The sequence below is a fragment of the Crotalus tigris genome, unplaced genomic scaffold (genome assembly GCF_016545835.1).
Source record: "Crotalus tigris isolate CLP2741 ecotype Arizona unplaced genomic scaffold, ASM1654583v1 scf7180000018550.1270297659:1495590, whole genome shotgun sequence".
Lineage (NCBI taxonomy): Eukaryota > Metazoa > Chordata > Lepidosauria > Squamata > Viperidae > Crotalus > Crotalus tigris.
In genome coordinates, this window is record NW_024097073.1 from 1,674,827 (window position 1) to 1,696,284 (window position 21,458).

At 36.6% G+C, this 21,458-nt stretch overlaps 1 protein-coding gene across 1 annotated transcript; it reads right to left on the bottom strand.

Moving 5' to 3' along the window:
* Window positions 1-2,368: 2,368 nt before the first annotated feature.
* Window positions 2,369-20,386, bottom strand: LOC120312956 (dnaJ homolog subfamily B member 2-like). Its single transcript, XM_039354332.1, has 5 exons — window positions 20,352-20,386; window positions 19,680-19,842; window positions 17,708-17,817; window positions 5,501-5,551; window positions 2,369-3,973 (listed from the first exon to the last, which is right to left on the bottom strand). Exons 2-5 carry the CDS (start codon window positions 19,802-19,804, stop codon window positions 2,400-2,402), a joined length of 1,860 nt encoding a protein of 619 aa, XP_039210266.1. The 5' UTR covers window positions 19,805-19,842; window positions 20,352-20,386; the 3' UTR covers window positions 2,369-2,399.
* Between the last annotated feature and the right edge of the window lie 1,072 nt (window positions 20,387-21,458).

Genomic DNA, 21,458 nt, shown 5'->3' on the forward strand with positions numbered 1-21,458 from the left:
GACATAAGACTGAATACAAATTGTACTTCTATAAGCATTAATTATAAAATTAAAGGATCTGAATCCACATTGTTTGTCATATGAAAAATATGGCTGCATCCTCATAAACTAGTAGATGTTTCTTTTAAATTTTCATGTTGCTGAATTGCATGGGTCCTATCAAATACAACACTTAAAGCATCTCCTGCTTTGATTCAGTGTGCAAGACACAGGTACATCTCGATTAGTGTGGTTAATGAATCCTACAAAATGGCTGCATTATTCAATTTTGCGCGATTGAAAGTGATATTTCTATGGAAAATTGGGTAATTGGTTCCAGCTTGATGGAAATAGGCAATTACACTTTTTAAACATAATTTTAATATTTTTATTAATATATCCTTTACAACAATAAAAGACGATAAACTCGTATCCAAAGCATACCTTTTGTAAACTGCCCAAAGTTGCTTTCGAGAGTGAGATAGGTGCCTCATAAATGTAATAAATAAATAAATAAATCTACCATCTCCTATATTCTGCTGTAGTTCTTTAAGATGAACTTCTTTTTGGAGCTTTCCTCAAATAGAACCTTTTCTTCATATTGCAAACACAATGATTAGAACCCCAATAACACTTGTACATGCATGAGCCTCAGCTGCACACGTGTTAGTCTTGTGTAACTGAATTTGGGCTCACATTAAACACAACCTCCTGTCAATTTATAATTTGTACTAAATTGAATATCACACTATTCAAACGTGCACTAATCGTATCCTACCTGTATAGCATTCGTTAATTTGTCATACATCATTTCCAGATATGGAACTAAATTAACCACTCAGCCCCCCTTCTCATGCACAATATGCTGATCTTGGATGATCAAGAAGAGACTAGCAGAAGATAGATTTTAAAATGCAAATAAGCATTCTGGTCAATGTAGGGCTTATTCTCAGACCAAAAATTAATGTATTATTATTATCTGCTTTTCAGAGCTATTGCCCCTCAAAGCAGAATACAAGTTAGAAGACTAGAAAGACAGAATATACTGTAGACTGTGAACCTAATAGATCACATGAGTTATTTCTGAAGGCACCGTATCATTCTCTTTTGTATGAGAACCTAATAGATCTTGATGGAGATCTTATTATAGAACAGAACAGAGTTGGAAGGGACCTTGGAGGTCTTCTAGTCCAACCCTCTGCTCAGGCAGGAAATCCTATATCATTTCAGACAAATGGCTATCCAATCTCTTCTTTAAAACTTCCAGTGTTGGAGCATTCACATCTTCTGGGGGCAGGTTGTTCCACTGATTAATTGTTCCGTCAGGAAATTTCTTTTTAGTTCTAGGTCAGTCCTGGCGAACCTTTTAGAGAACGAGTGCCCAAAAGCTGGCCCCTCCCCCACTCCACCCCCTGCCCCGTCCCCCATCCCTCACCCCGCCTGCCTGCCTGCAGGGCCACTCACCGCCTCCAGGGCCCGCCGCAGATCGTCCAGGCAGCCCAGCAGCTCTATGGTAGTCACGCCCTCTGCCCGCGCCCTGCAGCATCAACTGTGCACAATGAGGTGTGAGGGCAGAGTCTTGTCTACGCTGCCTGGTTGCCATGTCCTTGGCTGAACTGCTCCGCGTGGGCCACACTCAGGGGCAACTCTCCTTCAGGGGGGCTGCTGGAGAGGAGGGGGTCATGGTGGAGGCGTGGCTGGGGCAACAGCATGTGTGCCCACAGAGAGGGCTCCGAGTGCAGCCTCTGGCACCTGTGCCATAGGTTCGCCACCACTGTTCTAGATTCTTCTCTCTTTGGTTAGTTTCCATCCGTTGCTTCTTGTCCTGTTCTTATCACTTTGATAATCATTTCTGCTCTGTTCCATTACCTTCATTCAAGGAAATATAGTGAAATGCACATTTCTAACTTGGGATGTACTATATCCACTCAGAACTAAATCTAAATCCACGTTCAAAGGCAGCCTATATGCAATGAATGGAGATGGGGGAGCAGGAGGCAGAGTTGAGGATTTCTAATTGGTGATAGAGAGGGAGAAGATCCAGGCCCATCAATGCAACCACTTCTCTAGTTCTTTTTATTCAAACATGTACCTGGGAGTAGGTTTCCAGAATTAAAGATATAAGCATTCTGTATGAATCCCATGTCTCAAAAATGCAGCATTGTGTTAATGTTAGTTTAAGTAGCAAGGAGAACAGGCACACTCAACGATGGCATTCATTCATTCATTCATTCATCCCTCTTCACATTAGCCTACATACCAGGAGTTCCCCTGCTGCATCTGTAATCATCTTCCTATCTCCTTAAGTAGGAACATGTAATAGAAATCAAACTTGACTTTCAAACCATTCTTTATTGAAAAGCTGCTGTATGTGGAAACTTCTGTTCTCTGCAACAAGTGTCCAGCACTTGGGCATATTTTCACAAACTATGGTGTAACCATTTGCACCAGCACTGGGAACATCTTGGACAGGAAGATGAGACCTCTGAAGTATATATTTCAGTGGGATTGTTTATATGTGTTGGCCAAGTCTTCCTCTCCTGAAAAGAGACACCAATGTGTGGAAGGTAGTTTTTCTTCAGATGTAATTGGTTTATTCTATTCCATGACTGGATGTTTGGCCCCTGGTTACAACGCAATGTTGGATTTGTTCCATATAGTTTTCTTTTATCTGATAAAACTGTTTGGCCATACAGTAATTCAGTCATCCCGCTGAATGGAAAGCTGCTTGCATTTTCTGCTGGGCCAAACCAGACAGTAGCTGGTACTTTCCATGTATAAGATGATCTGCTGTTCTCCACAGCGTTCTCTCTGGCCTCAGGGGCTGTTTTTTTCACTCTCCCATCAGGCCATCTACTTTTTCTGACATTTATCTTGCTCTTCCCAACCGGTGGTTCTCTTTTTTGGACATCCACATTGTTCTTTATAGCATGTAAATCATTTTTCTCAATGTTCACCTTGCTCTTCCCAGCATGCAACTTGCTTCTCCTAGCCTGAATCTCTTTCTTTTGAGAATATCTTGCCTTACCAACTTTCAGCTCACTTTTTTGTGGTTGCACATCCGCCTTCCCATTCTGCCCTCCCTTTTGGGGGGACAATGAAACAGTATTCTTTCTGATAGGTCTCATATATCCAAGAACTGAATCAGGTTCGTCAAATCTCTGTTTCTGCCCAGTTGGCTGCCCAGTTCTGGTGTCCAGCTCCTCTTTGCGGCAAGATCTGCTCTTCTGTGCTGGAGGCTTCTTAATTTGCAGCTTTCCAGAAAGACCGTCAGTCTTCCCTTTCTGAAACTTTTTCTTGCCATGATGTTCAAATTTCTCATTCTGCTCTTTTTTCTTAATGGCAAGCCTCTTTCTCTCCCCACTATATTCTTCAGTTTCCAATTCTGATCTTCCAATTTGGATCTCTAGGTTTTCATCCTGTTTATTTTTTTCTTTGTCTGGCCTACTTTTTTCTGTCTGGGCCTTTCTCTTTCCATTGCAATTCTCACTATTTTCACTAAGAGGCTCTCGGCTGAACTTCCTGTTCTTAACATGCAGCTCGCTTTTCACACTATAGCCTCTTTTCATCTCAGTCTGCAACCCATTTCTTCTCCTGAGATAATTCCTGGCCTGAAAATCTGCTTCTTTGGCAAATAATTTATTTTGCTTTGTCTGGGACTTCTCCCGCACACATGCGGGAAGGGACTTGGCAGGGTCTGAATGGTTAAACTCAGATTCGGAGTCTGCACTAAGTTCGCTGGACTCACTAATTTCAGAACTGGACTCAGATTTTGATTCACTATGTGACTTTCCAGATTCAAGACTGAGCTTATCCTCCGACTGCAATGACTCATCAGTAGATTCAAAGGTTGAGTCGTCATATTCACAACACGAGCCGCTGTCATCCTCTGAAGTGGACTCAGTTTCTTGAATGCTCTGTTTATCCAATTTTGTGTGGGATTCCTCTTTTCTTGGGCTACTGTTCTTGGGTTTCTCATGAGCAGACAGCACACCTGGAAGAAACTGGATTTTTAATCTAATTAAAAGACTAATTGAGCAACTCAGAACATTCAAAAATTCCAGCCATCCAGGCACAAATATTTGTGGTGTTCTTCCTGACCACATCTGACTACCTACTCATACACCCCTGAAGGAATTCCCTACCTAAAGGCCTAAGTGGAAAATATAGTATACTGCACTAAGACATTAGAATAATTCAAAGTATTTTATTTATTATGTTTAACTTCCTCTGGACTTTCAGTGTGGGAAACAGAGCTAGATAAATATACATTGTGGATCATACAGGTAGAGCTCGACTTACAACCACAATCGAGCGCAACTTTTCTGGTGTTAAGTGAAACAGTTGTTAAATGAGTTTTGGCTCAGTTTACAACCTTTCTTGCCACAATTGTTAAGTGAATCATTGCAGATGTTAAGTGAGTAACATGGTTGTTAAGTGAATTTGGCTTCCCCAATGATTTTGTTTGTCAGAAGGTCGCAAAAAGTGATCATGTGACCCTGGGACACTGCAATTGTCATAAATATGAACCAGCTGCCGAGCATACAAATTCTGATCACATGACTTTGGGGATGCTGCAACAGTCGTAAGTGTGAAAAACAATCCTAAGTCCCTTTTGTCAGTACCACTATAACATTGAATGGTCACTAAATGAAATGTTGTAAGTCGAGGATCTCCTGTACCACAATTGTTTTCCTATTGTTTCTGCTGGCTTCTAAAATCAAACCTAAACGCCCTCACAAAAATATTCAGTGTGCGGATGACACCTTAAAATTTTTAGGATCCACAGGAGTTGTTTACACTTTGGAGGATCAAGAATGATATTCTGTGTTCAGCTTCATTAGATATGGCTCATAGTCATGAAATCATCACAAATGCAACACAGTGGACAGAGTTTATTCAGTAGGAACTTTCGGAATACATGGATTGTAATCAATATGGTGCAGAAGAGAAAAATGCACTGCTGTAGGTCAAACTGATACTACTTTGTGTCCTTATCAATATTTGCCAGATCACTTGAAAGCAAAACACATTCTGTATTTTAATTGTTTTGCTGCTGGCTTGATGAGCCAGGACTCTACAGTCTAGCAATGCCTAAAATCCCCAAGGGAGTAACACAAGGCTGGAACCAAACATGAAAGCTACTTTGCCATTTCAGTTCTGCTTCAGGGCTAAAATGTCGGCTATGAAGATAAACTGTCAGACACTCACCTGCATCTCCCTGGCAATATTTAGTAAAAAGAAGGCTAGGTAGTGCCTTCTTCAAAATCCCTAAAATAAGACAACAGAGTGGCGTGGGGATTGTAAAACTGACCGGAATGACACCATTAGTGTCTTCTTTAACTAAATGTCATTATACCATGTTGTGATAAGGAGACATATGTCTTTGGTGACCAGCAGTTCCTCATAAATATCCTCTGATATTTATCCTCAGGTGTGACTCTGTAAATCAGGAGAAGAGCCACAGAGACACTTGTGAGTTTAATGTTCCTCCAGGCAGTTAAGTTGCTAAATTACTCACCAGTTTCATTCTGTTTATCACTGAGGGAACAGGGAAGGTTATGTTTGTTCTCTGAAAGGAAAAATGTACCCTGAAGTTACCTGGTGCAAAAATTGTGAAGTTAGTAGAGTTAGTCAGGATTTTGAACAATATTATGTGTTTATACAAAGAAACAATAATTATCTAAACATTCAAACACTTTGATGCTGCAAAGAATATCAATGCATAAATACCAGTTAGGAACAGCATTGCCACAAAAATATAGAGAACATTTTGCATATGTTGGTTGCTGCAGAAATTGATCATAAGCCTCCAGCTTATATAAAGAATATATACTTCTATGCTCACAAAGACTATAACCAAATAACCAAATCCTTTAGGAGAGCACTTTTGTTAATGTCCTCCTCATAGCGCTCTTGGAAAGAAATATAGGGAAACCTTATATGAAACCCAAGACTGCCCCCCCTCCCATGATAGGGGTACCATAGAAACCACAGATCGTGTTCTTCTGTGTTGCCAGTTCTACAGGGTCATTCACCAATGGTTGATTACCCCTCTTTTATTTAAATTTCCAAGGCACTCTGATAGCTTTTATTTGTACTGTTAAATGATCAGAATCAATTTATTTCCCTAAAAGTAACAAAACTTTGCTTTGCCCACAAATGGTTGCTAATAGTTCTTGTTGTTAGAGAATAGTTTTGTGTTGTTCATTTTATTGAATGAACGTTTATTGTTCAATGAATGAAATAAAGATCTGTCTGTATACAAAAGCTTTTTTTTTCATTGTAAATTTGTGACTTTCTCTTTGGCAGCAAGTTAATCATAGATGATATTCTGTTCTCAACATTCCTTAGAGGTAGGGGTGATTCTGAGCAGAAAAGAAGCAGATTCATGTTTATGAACTGAATACATTAATTCCAGCTTCTGATCCTATTTGTGGGAAAAAGCTTCAGAAAACTGACAAGATTTTTCAGGATATAATGTGATCATAGGAGAAAGTATGCACAATAGATTTATAACATGTGTAATAGATGTTACATTTTAGATATAACATGAGAAAATCATTCTTTGAACAAAGGATATGTCTGCAGTATATTCCTGAGAGACAGTTAATTAGTAAACATGAAAATGGTGTGTTCGTACTTGTCATTTATTGTCCTGATATTAATGGAAATAAAAACAATTTTATAAGGGATTATTGGTATTACAAAGAGAAATCTAAATGTAACTCATCTATAAAGAATTTGTTGAGCTCTTGGTTTAAAGTTGCAGTAAATTAATTTGAATATAAGAGGCAACAACTTTTGGAGACCTCCGGTGGATAGCGTCGATGATGGCGGCTACTTTGTAGCCGTCCTCCTGGGCGAGCGTGAGAACCGCGGAGTACGGCAGACACCAGCTGTTCCGCGGCTCGAAATCTCCCTCCCGGGCGAAGGGAGGGGGAAGAGAACCACCCGAATAGAGGTAGAGCCTCTTAAACCCCCCAGGAACTTTTCTGTGGGGGGTGGAAAGAGAGCTCCCTCGGAGTTCGGGTTGCCTCCGCCTCCCAGCTGTCTTTGTTCCTTCGGGAACAAAGTGAAATGCCGCTACCATCTCCGCGTTTAAAGGGACCGGGTGAGTGATTTTTAAAGCGAACAGAGCTGGATAAAGGATTGGACTTATTGATTTTATTTGCTTTTTAGTTTAGGTTGATTTTTTTTTCTTTGTTCTTTGTTTGTGTGGAGAGTGAAAGTAAAATGGCGATTTGAAAGTTTTTTTTTTCTGGAAAAAAAGTGAGTTAAACGGAACATTATGGACTATATAGTTTTTTTATAGTTTTTTCTTAAACCTTTTCCTTTTTCTGAAGGTGGATTTGTGTTTTTGAAATATTCTTTAAACTCTCCTTTGTTTTTTATTTTTTGAGGATTTTTTTATTGCTTTTCTTTAAGAAGGAAGAAAGAAGAAGTAAGATTTTTTTAAAAAAAATGGCTTTAAAGAGGCAAGCAGCTTCTACAGTTCCTAAGGTGGCTTCTTCTCCTGAGATTCTACCTGTACAACAACCTAAAGCTACATCACCACCTTCTCCGCCTCTGCCAGCAATAACTGTACAAGATATGAAAGATATAATGGGAAATGCTGTATCTCAAATCAGAGGGGAAATGAAGGAGCTTTTTGACCAGAATAAAACTCAAATCAGAGGGGAAATGAAGAATCTTTTAGAGAAGAATAACACTATTCTGAGGCAAGATATAGTAATGGCTATATCAGGACTTGCTTCTGTGGTTGAGAAGCTAGATTCTAGAGTGGAAGAGGTCACAGATAAGGTTGATATTCTGGAAGATAAGTTTGAAGGCATGGAAAAAAAGATGGAAATTTCACAAGATGACATTGTTATGTCTCAGTACAGGGAAATGGAACACGCTTTAAGAATCAGAGGTCTGAAAGAGGACATGCATCAAGATCTGACAGAAATTGTGGTAAATGACCTTGCTGTTATTTTGAATAGAGAGAAAGAGGAGATATTCAGAGAAGTTGAAAAAATTTACAGAGTTAACTCTTGGGTCGCAAAACAGAAGAATTTACCAAGAGATGTGGTGATTTATTTTGCAAAGAAATGTCTGCGTAATGAAATCATACAAGCTTTTTATAATAAGAGGTTTCAGATTGCTGCTCAAGATGTCATTATTTTAAAGGAGATCCCATCTCTTTCTAAGAAAGAGAAAAGATTTCGCTTTTTTAGCTAACGAGCTGAAAAAAAGAATGATGCCATTCAGATGGGAGATTCCGATGGGTATTGTTGTGAGCCATGCGGGGACGCGTTATAGACTTAATACAGTTACTAAAGCAAAGGAGTTTTACAGCTCGGTCCTGGGAGCAGGCTCACCATCATCTATGATGCAGAAAGTTTTGGATGGCAAAGAGGTGGAAAAGCAGTCTGAAGGATTAGGTGTGATGTTGGCTGGAGAGCTACAGGCGGAGTGGTCGCGACAAACAGAGATCAAAGAGCAAAGAATGATCCGAGCAGTGCATAGACATAAGGAAAAGGAACAACAGAAGAAAGAAGTTAAAGAATCTCTTCAAGAAATTGTTTCGTTGCCGGTGGGAGGAGCAAGACCCAAGAGTTCTGCAGTACATTCTTCAATGGCAGACCTTCAAGCAGTCTTTTCCAGGCTTCTGATCAAGGGAGATGGTAAAGCTCCTGACTTGGAATGCTAATGGCCTTAATTCCCCCCAGAAAAGAAAGAAAATCTTTCATTATTTAAAGCAACATAATAATGATATTATCTGTTTGCAGGAAACACATATTATATCTAAAGATCAAAAATATTTAGTTAATGCTCGCTTGGGATCTCATTTTGTATCTTTTGCTCCTGGGAAAAAAGGGGGTGTAGTCATTTATGTCAAGCGAAATTTATCAGCCTGTTTGGTAGGATCTGATCTTCAAAGGAGATATGTTATGATTGAAGTTGGCTTGTATGGTAAGAAAGTACTTATAGTGGGATTGTACGCACCAAATCAACAACAGGAACAATTTTATAGATTGTTACACCAGAAATTAACTTTGTTGGACTACAGATCTGTTATATTAATGGATGACTGGAATGGTGTGTTAGATACACAAAGAGATAAAAAACGTTCTTCCATTTCTTTTAAACAGGCTAAATTACCTAAAGCTTTTTTTGATTTGAAAGAGGACTGGGAGCTGCGAGATTACTGGCGTGAATGCAATCAGGAGGAGAGAGACTTCACTTTCTTTTCAGATAGACACCAATCCTTTTCAAGAATTGACTTTTTCTTGATTACAACTGATTTATATTTTAGGGTAAAGAATGTTAAAATTTTTCCTAGGACATTGACGGATCATAGTTTGGATGGAGTTGGTTGATGAAAAAGAGGAGAGGAGATCATGGAGGATGAATGAAAACTTATTTAGACAAGAAAAGAATGTTCAAAAATTAAAGGAGCAGTTAAAGGATTATTTTGCTTTAAATATGCATAAGGGAACTTCAGTGTCAATGGTATGGGATGCAGGTAAAGCCTTCATGCGAGGGATTTTGATACAAATGAATAATGCTCATAAACAAAAGCAGATTCAGAAACGTAAGGAATTGGAAGATGAGATTAAATTAAAAGAAAAAACTTTGATTTTAAATCCTACAGATGAAAAAGTTAAAGAATCTATAAAATTGCTTAAATCACAATTCAATATGTTGATGGCTGATCAAACTGCAACTAACTTATTGTATATGAAACAAAATACATTTTGTAATGCTAATAAACCAGGGAGATGGTTGGCTTACCAATTGAGAAAGAAACAGAGACAGAGAATTATAGATAAAATAAATTATAATGGCAAATTGGTATATCAGAAGGAGTTGATTAAGAAATCTTTTTTAGATTATTATCAAAAATTATATAAGAGTACTAAAGTACAGGTTTTAGATATAGATAATTACTTAAATGAAGCCAACTTCCCTAAATTAACAGAAGATCAGAAACAAGAAATCAATGGCTCGATTACTAGTGAGGAAATTGAGACAGTGATTAAAGAATTAAAATTAGGTAAAGCACCGAATACGGATGGCTTGACATCTATTTATTATAAAACTTTGGCACAAGAGATGATTCAACCTTTAAGCGAGCTTTTTAATAATATATTACAGAGTTTAGAGACTCCCCCGTCATGGGGTAGAGCCTTTATATCTTTAATCCCAAAAGAAGACCAAGACCTTACTTTACCAAAGAATTATAGACCTATATCTCTCCTAAATGTAGATTACAAGGTTTTTGCAAAAATCCTAGCTAATAGGCTTATGAGGGTTTTGCATCAGGTTATACATAAGGATCAAACGGGTTTTATAACTGGAAGGTACATGAAGAATAATGTCAGACAAATTATTAATTTATTAGAATATTTAGACAAAAATAATCAAGTTTCTGCAGGATTGATATTTTTAGATGCTGAAAAAGCTTTTGACCAATTGAATTGGCAATTTATGTTAAGACTAATTGAGAAAATGAATCTTGGAGAAAAAATTTTACAAGCTTTTGGTGTTATTTATCAAAAACAAACGGCACAACTTATAGTTAATGGGGGTTTGTCAGAGGTTTTTACAATAGAGAAAGGGACTAGACAGGGATGTCCATTGTCACCACTGCTGTTTGTTCTAACTTTGGAAATATTGCTGATTAAAATTCGAGAATCACAATAAATAAAAGGAATAGAAGTCAATAAAAAAGAATATAAATTAAGAGCCTTTGCAGATGACTTGGTGGTTACCTTATCTCAACCTACTTATTCTGTAGTAGAGTTATTACAATTGATATATCAATATGGACGGGTTTCGGGTTTCAAAATTAATAACAATAAGACTAAAATATTACCCAAAAATATGACCAATCTGGATAAGCAGACTTTGGTTAATTTGACAGATTTTGAGGTGGTTGATAAGGTAAAATACCTGGGGGTTACTTTATCTATCTCTAATGTAAAATTGTATAAAAATAATTATGAAAGGTTGTGGGTCAGGATACAAAGAGATTTGAAAAATTGGGAGAAGTTGCAATTATCTCTTTTGGGAAGAATTGCGGTGATTAAAATGAATGTTCTGCCAAAGTTCCTTTTCTTATTTCAAATGATACCCATCTTAAAGAATGAGGTTAATTTAAATGAATGGCAGAAAGGTATTAATAAATTTATCTGGGCAGGGAAAAAACCAAGAGTAAAGCTTAAAATTATACAAGACATTCGTGAGGGAGGTGGACTCAAGGTACCGAATTTGAAATTGTATTATGATGCTGTGGTTTTAACATTAATTAGTGATTGGGTTAATTTAACAAATGCAGAAATACTCCTCTTGGAGGGTTGGGATTTACTTTTTGGAGGGCATGCCTACCTAATTTTTAATAAAAAAGTTGATAGGGTTTTTAAATCTCATATTATAAGGATTTCTTTACTTCGGGTTTGGAGGAAATATCATAGAAGTGATTCTAAAATTCCATTATGGGCTATACCTTGGCATGCGATAGAGGGGATAAGGAGAGGAGTTAAGATGGATAGTGTTTCTTACGCACAATTACTTAGATGGGACGGTAAAAATTGGCAGTTAAAATCTTTGGAAGATTTAGCACAAGAAAATATTATGTACTCATGGTTTCAGTATAGACAAATAGTGGATAGATGGAAAATAGATCGTAATGTGGGTCTGCTTAGAGAAGATGAAAAATTTTTTAAACAAGTAAAAGATCAAAGACGAACTCACATTAAGAGAATTTATGGGGTACTAGTAGAATTGGATTCAGAAGCAGAATTAATTAAAGAATGTATGATTAAATGGGCACAAAATTTTGGTGAACCAGTTCTACTAGAAACTTGGGAAATTATCTGGGTGAGGAATGTCAAATTTACACAAGCCCAGAACCTAAGGGAGAATTTTTATAAAATGTTTTACAGATGGCACCTTGATCCACAAAAAATGTCTCGTATGTATCCTGACTTACAGCCCAAATGTTGGAGATGTGGATGTTTGGATGCTACTTACTATCATATCTGGTGGTCGTGTAAAAATATAAAAGCCTTTTGGATTAAGATATGGTGGAATATTCAAAGAACTTTTAGGGTAAAATTTACCCCACAATTGTTCTTGTTAGGTATTGTTACTGATTGTGATACTAAGGAGATTACATTGATGTTAAATTTAATTACAGCCGCAAGGTTGTTAGTAGAGCAATGTTGGAAGAAGGAATCTTTGCCTACTTTGCAAGAGTGGTTTTTTAAAGTTTCTTATTTGGCGGAAATGGCAAAGATTTCGGCTTTCTTGAAGGATCAATCGCAAGAGAAGTATTTTGCGGTATGGAAAAAATGGATAGATTTTATACAACATAAGTTGAATATAAAAAAATATTATTTAGTTTTTCAATAACTTATATATAAAATTTAATATTTTATAGATTGTACTCTTTTTTCCTTTCTTTTTTTATTTTTTTTTCTTTCTAAGTATTTTTTTTCTTTTCTTAATATTTATGTTTTTTTATACATATATTATTGTTAATCATTTTATAAGTTTTTTAAGTAATGTATTTAGACTTATTTATGGTTTATAATTTTTTTAAAGATTTTTTGAAGAAATTTCAATTAAGCCTATATTCAGCTCTGGGAAGATTGGGGGAGGGAATGGTAGGGTTGGGGAGGGTTGGGCAGGGTTGTTTTTGTGAAATTTTAAAAATTTTCAATTAAAAAAAAAAAAGAGGCAACAACTTTTACTGTTTTAGATTAGATTTAGATTCATTAACCAGAAATGTGTGAGATATACTGAATTCTAGATTCATTATTCATAAAATAAAAATAGTTTTAATTAATTAAGTAAATCTCATTAAATTAATTGCTAAATGTACTTGGACCCACACATATACTGCATTGATACATTACAATATCCTAGATTCTTAGGGAGAACTTGGTGTGTATGAAGGCTAACACCAACTAAAGAACTAGCAGTTGTGACTTCACATTGTTGCATGCAGATAATAATAAAGGTTAGTTAGCTGCTGGAAAAAGATTTCACAGACTGATTGCAAACAGCGGCATGACAAAGTAGCAACAATGGTGTATTGGAATATCTACAAAAAAATACCACTTACCTGAAGCAAGAATTGTGAAACCACAAAATACTATATCAAAGTAATAGAAAATGAAATTGAAATGCTGTGGGACTTTAGAATTCAAACAGACAAGCACCTGCTTCACAACACCCCAAATTTAACAACTGTTGATAAGAAAGACAAAAAAAAAGTCTGGAAAGTGGACACTACAATATCTGGAGACAGCAGAAGAGAATAGAAAGAACTGGAGAAAATCACAAGATATAAAGACTTGCAGTAGAAAAACTGTGGCAAAAGAAAACAAGGATGGTAACAATAGTAATAGGCACCAAAACATCTGAAGCAACATTTGAACATCATCAGCATCAATAAAATCATCATGTCAATTACAAAAGGCATTTTTACTTGGAACAGCTTACATCCTGCCCAATACCTTTAATATTGTTAAACATCTGCTATCCCAGGTCCTTAGGAAGGACTACACGGACAAAAATGCTAACTCCAGTGTAAAACATCTGGTTGACTGCATGACCAGCCTTAGTATATTAAATCTATATGCTGCTCAATTCCCAGTGATCCATCTAAGTTTGTGTCACTTGCCAACTTAATAATTATTTTTCCTACCTCTCTACCCTTCATTATTAAAATTATAGAAGAACAGAAAACTCAGGACTGAATGTTATGGCAATTAACTCATACTTCCTTCCAATTTGATGAGAATCACACTCCGAATAATATGCCTTTACACTTCATTGTTACTGTATGCCATTTAGCCCATATTTAATAGTCTTGCTAATTAGCAGATCATGAGGTACTTTGTCAAATATTTTGCTGGAGTCAGGATACATTATGTTGACAGCATTCCCACAATCCATTTATGGAAATTATACTCTCAAAAAAATTACATGAGAAGATTTGTTCTTCATAAAACCATGCTGACTTTGGCAGCTGGTAGTTGAAAACATTGTCTTCAAGATGTTTATGAACTTTAAGATTTTCTCTGGAAACTTCTCAGATATCAGTGCCAAATGCACCAGCCTCTAATTCCTTGCATTGTCTGGTTTCCTCTTTTTTTGAAGATATGAATGTAAAAGAATAGGCTGCTTAGAAAAACTGGATGAGCCTATGCTGCCTTCTTCCCCTCTTATTTGACCTTTCTTCCCAGTATCAGCATGGCAAAATTGCCAGTAAAGCTGCAATCTTGAAACAGGTATGGGAGGACAATGGAGGAGGCGTTGTTTTTGAAGCTCTGGAGTCACCAGCAAACAGAGTAAAGCAGCCCAATAAAATAAGACATATTTCCTTCAGTGGAGTAAATGGTCCAAAGGAAAAGCAGTATAGAAGGACAGCAAGGAAAAGTGCAAGTATAAAAACTCAGTGTGGAAAGTTGCAAGTACTCTACATGCTGGCCAGTAACAAAAAAAAAAAAAGAAATTTCAGAGAGAGACAATGCAGTGTTCATACAAATAAAACATTGCTAAGTAATATTATGGAGTGTAGTATTGTAATAGTAATACTAATATTGTTTGAATAGTAAACCAGTAGTATAATATAGAGTGCAATAATTGTTATAAAATTAGTGGTTAGCAAAGTGGAGTGGAGTGGAATGGAGTGGAATGGAGTTTAGTGGAATAGAGTGGAATAGAATAGAATAGAATAGAATAGAATAGAATAGAATAGAATAGAATAGAATAGAATAGAATCACATATAGACTTGTAAATTTTACATTTCACTTTTGTACCATGTTTTTTTTTCCAAAATAAAACATCTCCCTATCTTTATAGGGAGATATGAATATTTACCTATTCAGAGTCCAGTGCTTTTGAGGCTCTTTTGAATCTGAGTCAATTTAATTGAGTACAATTATAAAAAAAAAAGAATCCTTTTGCTCTTTTCCATTTATATGGTAGTCCACTAGTTTCCCCAGAATTTCTCAAAAGTGATACATAAGCACTGGCTAGATCCACAGCATATTATATCAAGTTCAGAACAGCTGCAGATAAATAGGAATAAAATTATTAAACTTGTATTGCAGAATGCTGAAGAAACAAACATTTGTTTAAAATGAATGACCGGCAGGTTAACATGTCTAAAATAAGGTGACTTTCTGCAAAGTTGTTTTTCAAAAGAAAACTTTCTGTAAGAGTGCCATCACATGCCGTGTTCAAATGAATAAGGAAAAACAAAACAAAAGGAGGAAAATGTATTATGACAGTGCACCAAAACTCTCACCACAACTGAACGTCAATGATATTGAATAAAAGCAAATAGTGGAATAATTAAAACAGCAGCAACTGGGCAGGTTGTTCCACATTCTCGAATTATGGAGCTTTGTGCAGAAAAAAAAAATTAAAGGAGATGAAATTGATACAATCTATGGCATAATTCTTCAGTAGAATTAATGACAAATAGGGAGACTGCTATTTGTCTGTGGTGGTTAAACAAAACACTAGCTAAGGAAGTCAACACATAAACATGTAGCACCAAAATGATTTAACCATTATCATACATAAGTAACAATTATATTTCAGTTAAGTGTTTTATTTGTTTGTATTTGGAATTAGAGAAGGTATAGTGATTTAATAGTAGTCTTCCTTGAATGAACTAGGATCTTAAGTACAGAGATGACATACACATGAACAGCCATAGCAATTGAAGGAAGGGAAGGAAGAGAAGATGCTAGAAGATTGGGAAGCAGGCCAATTGGGGAGGCTGCACTGGGGAGGGCAGGAGAGAGAGGGAGACGTGCATTGGTTTCACCCTATTTGTTAAATACTCCGTTCGGTTGCGAATGATGACTAAACATGGCAAAGTTCAACAGCTCTTTATTCCTCTTTAATCAATACTTGAACAGAGAGTAACAGGCGCGCAGGCCTCTTTAAGCGACCAGAGACCCGGACAAAAAACACAACAAAGTAGCAGGGCGTTTTCGCACCTTGCGCATGTGCACAAGGCCCACACCACTCAGTCTGGTCCAGGGCAGCTTTTGGAATGCCCGGGACCAATGCAACATCCCGAGCCTGCTTTTGCAGGCTCAGGACACAACACTATTCACTCCAAAAAGTCATTCCAGGATCCTTCAGGGATCTCTCTGCGTGTGACGTCATTCAAAATCCAGAACTGCCAAAGCATTCAGATTTATTTTCCTGTTGAACCAGGCCAGTCTGAATCAGCAGAACTTCTGGAATGGAATGTTTTTTTCCAGTTTCAAAACAAAACATATTTTCCATTCCATGTGCACTCTTAATTTTAAGTTAGAACAATTAATCAGCAAACGTGATGGAAAATCTGCTTCCCTGATTTGACTCCTCGTTCCTTCTTTGATACTGCCTAGCATGCCTCTTAATTGACTATAGAGATGTTCTCAGGGCTCTTCCTACTTCTGGTCCTTTTCCCCACAATCACCCCTTCTATTCTCTGATAATAGAGTAGATACCATGCCAAGCTGCATATGGTCTAGCAAACTACGTGGCTTTCATTGTTTCACATATTACAGCCAAACTATGTATTTCAGTTTTCTGTCTAAAGTTATATATATTTAATTCATACATTTACACATTACAGAATCATCAAAGACAATAAAAAAATCCATAAAACATAAAACTGAATATGCTGTATGATGTCATCCCATAAAATCCATTTAAAAAGCTAAAATCAAAACAAAAACTCAAAACACGCAGCCCAAAAGGGAAATCCAGGTTTCCCATGAGTCTCCCAAAGCTCATATGAATAAAACCTCAGGATGTATGACTTACTTTCTGAGGTTCTCTTGGAAAAAGACTTTTAAACTATATTATTAAAGTAACACATACACATCCAGAGAAATACAGAAGTTTGCTGTATATCAAGAATAATAATATCTGCCATTTCAAGATGGGAGATTATCAGAATTTCTTCCGAGATTTTATACCTTGTATTCCAAGTTCTGAAAACTGGGCAGTTATCCTTTATCCTTCCTTTGAGGTAGGACTTCTGGAATATTCTCTCTCTCTCTCTCTCTCTCTCTCTCTCTCTCTCTCTCTCTCTCTCTCTCTCTCTCTCTGTGTGTGTGTGTGTGTGTGTGTGTGTGTGTGTAAAAAATGATCTTTTTATTCTAAGAAGCATCTATAAAAGAGCAGGGTTTCAGAGGGTGCAGTTTTATTACTTGTAAAAAAGAATAAGTGGGAAGAATATTATACAAGTAAAATATATTTAGAAAACTAAAACTGGCCCTCATTTTGTAGATTGCAATTAAGGAGGAATTTAGAATTATTATTATTTTTTAAAAAAGAAGACAACTGATATGAACTTCTAAATCAGTGGCCCAAGGCATATCATAGGATAAAAAGAATATTTTCCCTTTTCCAATCCACGTTCAGCATTATGAAGAAGTGGAGGGCAGTAACAAGCTATCATATTCTCATCCTGTCATCTTATGTGCATGCAAACATACTGTCTTCCCTTTGCAAGCCTTTGCATTTTCCTAAAGGCTCTGTTCTTTTTAATTTCCATTTTAAAAAAAAACCTCATCAGGTGTAAAAAGTCTCATGACAATTACTGCTAGGACTTATCCATCTGGAATGATGCTGCATCAATGTGTTGGTATTGCTGAATAAGGGCACCACTGAAAGGAGGATAATCAAAGAAGGATGAAGATGCTGGATCTTTACCATTTGACAGCACTTTGTATGCTTCCATTATCTCCTTTGACTTCTCTTCAGCCTCTTTTTTGTTATCCAGGTTTTTATCAGGATGCCACTTCTTCAGCTGCATTCTGTACCTATGCAGTTAGAGGGAAGACCACAAATAATAAGTCTCTTGAGCAAACTATTAATTCCATTCTAAGCTTTCTTTCATTCTGGAATACTTCTCAAAGGATCAGAAGCAAATATATTGGACAGATACTCCCACTAGTACCAAGGACAATATAGGTAGTTGTTTATTGACTGTCTCATTTTAGCAACCATTTGTCATTACAATGGTGACAAAGAAGTAACTTAACTAATCTTTCCATTTATGAATTTCACAGGTATGTAAAGAAAAGCTGAAGTAAAATCGTAAATACAGATGGTTTCACTTAGGGGACCATCTCACTTAACAACTTTAGCAACTATGGTTGCAAAACAAGGACTACCTATGCTAAACAAGGACTTCATAAACAAGGACTATCATGCTAATGATGGCTTTTCTCAGCACATTTCAATCCATTATTTCTATGCTCAGGCAGAAACACAACACAGCTTTCTTCAAATATTACAGTAAAGGGACAACAGGAAGAAGTAAAAGTTCTACCATGCTGAGGCATTCTTGCTTTCTGTGTTTGTGGCAAAGAAATTTTCCACCCTACACATAATGCTTTTCATACCAGCAGAAAATTTTGTCAGAATTATGAATCTAAGTATAGAATCCTAACCTTTCTTAACAATGACTTGAAATTTGAAAGCGTTTATTTGTTTGACTTTGTGAGGCCTCTGAAAGGTTCTCAGATCACACTTTGAGAACAACTGAGAAAGATGATTGGGAGTGCATCATTTCCGAGTAAATTCAGACAGTTTTTTTTACACAGAATGTTAGGCTATTCCAAACAGGACTTCTTCTGTTCCTATGAGAATAGTATCATAGATAAACTATATATAAATGTAGGGTTCAGGCCAAAAATTCTGGAAAGCAAGCTAAGATGCACCTTCTGAATAGTTTTAATGATTATATTACTAGATTATTACTACTTTTTATGCTATAATGCTTGTTTACTTTTTATTTTAATTAATTCAGCATTTTATACTTTTGTTATTAAATGCCTTGAACATCACTTCAGGGCAAAAACATCGGGTATCCATCTAAATAACTAATTAATCAAACCAAACCCATACTTTTATTTACTCAAGCTTTGGGGTTTTTTATCTGGGTTTAGCATTACTTAAAAACCATTGTCAAACTTACGGTTTTCAAAAACCTACCAATATTTCCTGATTTATTTTCTGCTTTCCCCTGTACTTTGATTATCTGCCATCAAATCATTGTTGATTCTTAGCAACCAAACATATTTTTTTCATGATGTCCCCTATACTAGGGGATTGTCACTATTGTACCCTACTATTTAATGGTGATGATGTAAACTTGAGAAAAAGCCTAATTCTTAATCAGCTTCAGTGAATAAGTAAAGGTGATAGCTAAATTGAAGTTTTAAAAATAAAGATTCGCAAGACATGGTACTCTAGATATAATTGCATTGTAATGCCCACAATTTCTCACTAATGGCCATGTTGACAAGGAATGATGGGTGCTGGTTCAACAATATATGGAGATTGCTGATCCTTATTTTAAAAGAAAGTTTCAGACTTTTGGCTGAGAATTAAGACGTTTAATCCTCAAATGAATTTCCTTCCCCACCCTCTAATTTTAATTTAAATGAAAAAGTAAAAGCTATTAAAAGATACAGGGACTTTATGCCTACTGAAATTTAAATTTAAACAAATTAAATTGTACATACTTTATTAATTTTCTTATAAAAACAGAAGATCCCAGAAAGTATAAACAAATTCTATCTGCCCACATAGAGAAACTGGTGGCTTTGGGAATGGTCCACACGCTCACAGTAGGCACTAAAAGCTGGAAGGCTGAGCATGTGGAAGGCCGACTTACGCCATTTTAATATCATCATGGGAGGCATTTTGAGTGACCCCCAGGATCTTGTAATAGTCTATTCCATCTTTTGTCCATCCTGCAAAGAGGATGGAAGGCACCCTGGAAGATCTTGGCAAACTCATGTAAGCTGGGAACAGGTAGTGGCTGGAAATACCTGACCCTAAGGAAGAAAAAGAAAATAACAGTCTTTGAATGAATGGGTACACTTTACATCTATTAATCTTTTCCCACTGCTGAACTTTAAGTACTATCCACCTATGGTGAGATCAATATAGGAAAGGAAAGAGGAAGCAGTGAAATTTCCTTTTTCCCCAAACAACAGATTATTACAGATTTTAAGATTACATTGTCATTAGCAGTGAGAAACCAAAGATCTGGTTCCTAGTCAGATAATTGACTTGCTGGTGAAGATCGGTTTACTGATTTCTTGTCATTAATGGCAGAGGAAATCAGTGATCCATTTCCCACTGTAATCCAATAGAAAAAAATGAGCAGAGATCTTCACAGCCCTGAGCATTTTGTGAATGAAGATTGCCCTGCTTTCAAATGAGTATTAAGGCCCTCTCCTACAGAAACAGTGAATGGAGCCTTACTGAACGGCAAGGGTTTTAAAGACAAACACTTTCGGCCACAATTTACACAACCAAACTGATGAAACCTAGGTCCTACCTTGCAGTGCTAAAAAGATTTTCCTGTGTATTATCTTTTTCTCATGTAGGCAGAGTTATAATCTCTGAAGACTACTTACCTGGGGTATGACAGGGAGGGGTTAATTGTGATGTCAGGGGCACTATCACTTGCATTCAGGTTTTGTGATTGGTTGTCCACAAGTAATAAGCAAGTGTAAGGGAAATTCCATACAATTGCTTGTCTCCTGTGCTGCTCCTAGGTGTTTCTAAAGCGATCTTCAGAAATTCCACTCTGGATTGCCACAACTGCCAATAATCTTGGACTGGGACTCAGTCCAAATTAGGGCTACCATGAGAGCTGATGGATCATTCCCCTGCTTCTTTCTTTTCCATCCATGTGAGGAAGACAAGTCTTGCTGGCTAGTTCCTCTGTGGACTGATTTACCAAGGGCTGTCTTTTCCTTTTAGGGACTTATCTCTTCTCATTAATCCCTGTGGCTTACCTTTGCATTTCCAGAGGTTTGCATGCATGGATGTCTTTACTCTCTGCCCCATTCACCTTTTCTACCTTATATCTCTTCACACTAACACAGATCCTTTCTTTTAATTTTTCATTTCTAGTATGGTCATTGCTCTGATGTTACAATAACCAAAGCACTAGAGAATAAATTATTCTCTGGATCGCACAATATTTTTCATGGAAGCTTTGTCGCAAAGAAGAGTGGACAGTTCAGATTCATGGAAACAAAGCAGCAAGAATATGTCTTCCAAAAATAAAGGGATGGGAAACTTTGCTCTACTACAGGAGAAGATGGGAAAGCAAGGAACATATTGCACCAGCCTGGCAAGAAACTGGAAGGGCTTCTGCTACTTTTCTTTAGAATTATATTTCTCTATACATATAAGATTAAATAAGATAAGATAACCTTTATTGTCATTTTTATACTGTGGGCACAATGGCACACATCAAAAATGAAATTTAGTTATATATTATATAATAGCTTTCTGTCATTTCTTTTGACAGTAGTCATTTTTATAAACATTTATGTCATTCACAGCTGTTTCCACTTTAGCATTCCACAAAGCTTAATTTTACATATTTGTTTTTATATTCCCCATTAACTCCACACACTTATGTAGCACTTCA

Coding starts and splice junctions, on each gene's coding strand:
- LOC120312956 (XM_039354332.1), bottom strand. CDS start 19,804: ATGAGTTTGCCAAGATCTTCCAGGGTGCCTTCCATCCTCTTTGCAGGA. Junction 17,818..19,679: donor CATGATGATATTAAAATGGC/GTAAGTCGGCCT, acceptor CTAACTGCATAG/GTACAGAATGCAGCTGAAGA. Junction 5,552..17,707: donor ATACAAAGTGCTGTCAAATG/GTAAAGATCCAG, acceptor TTTTCCTTTCAG/AGAACAAACATAACCTTCCC.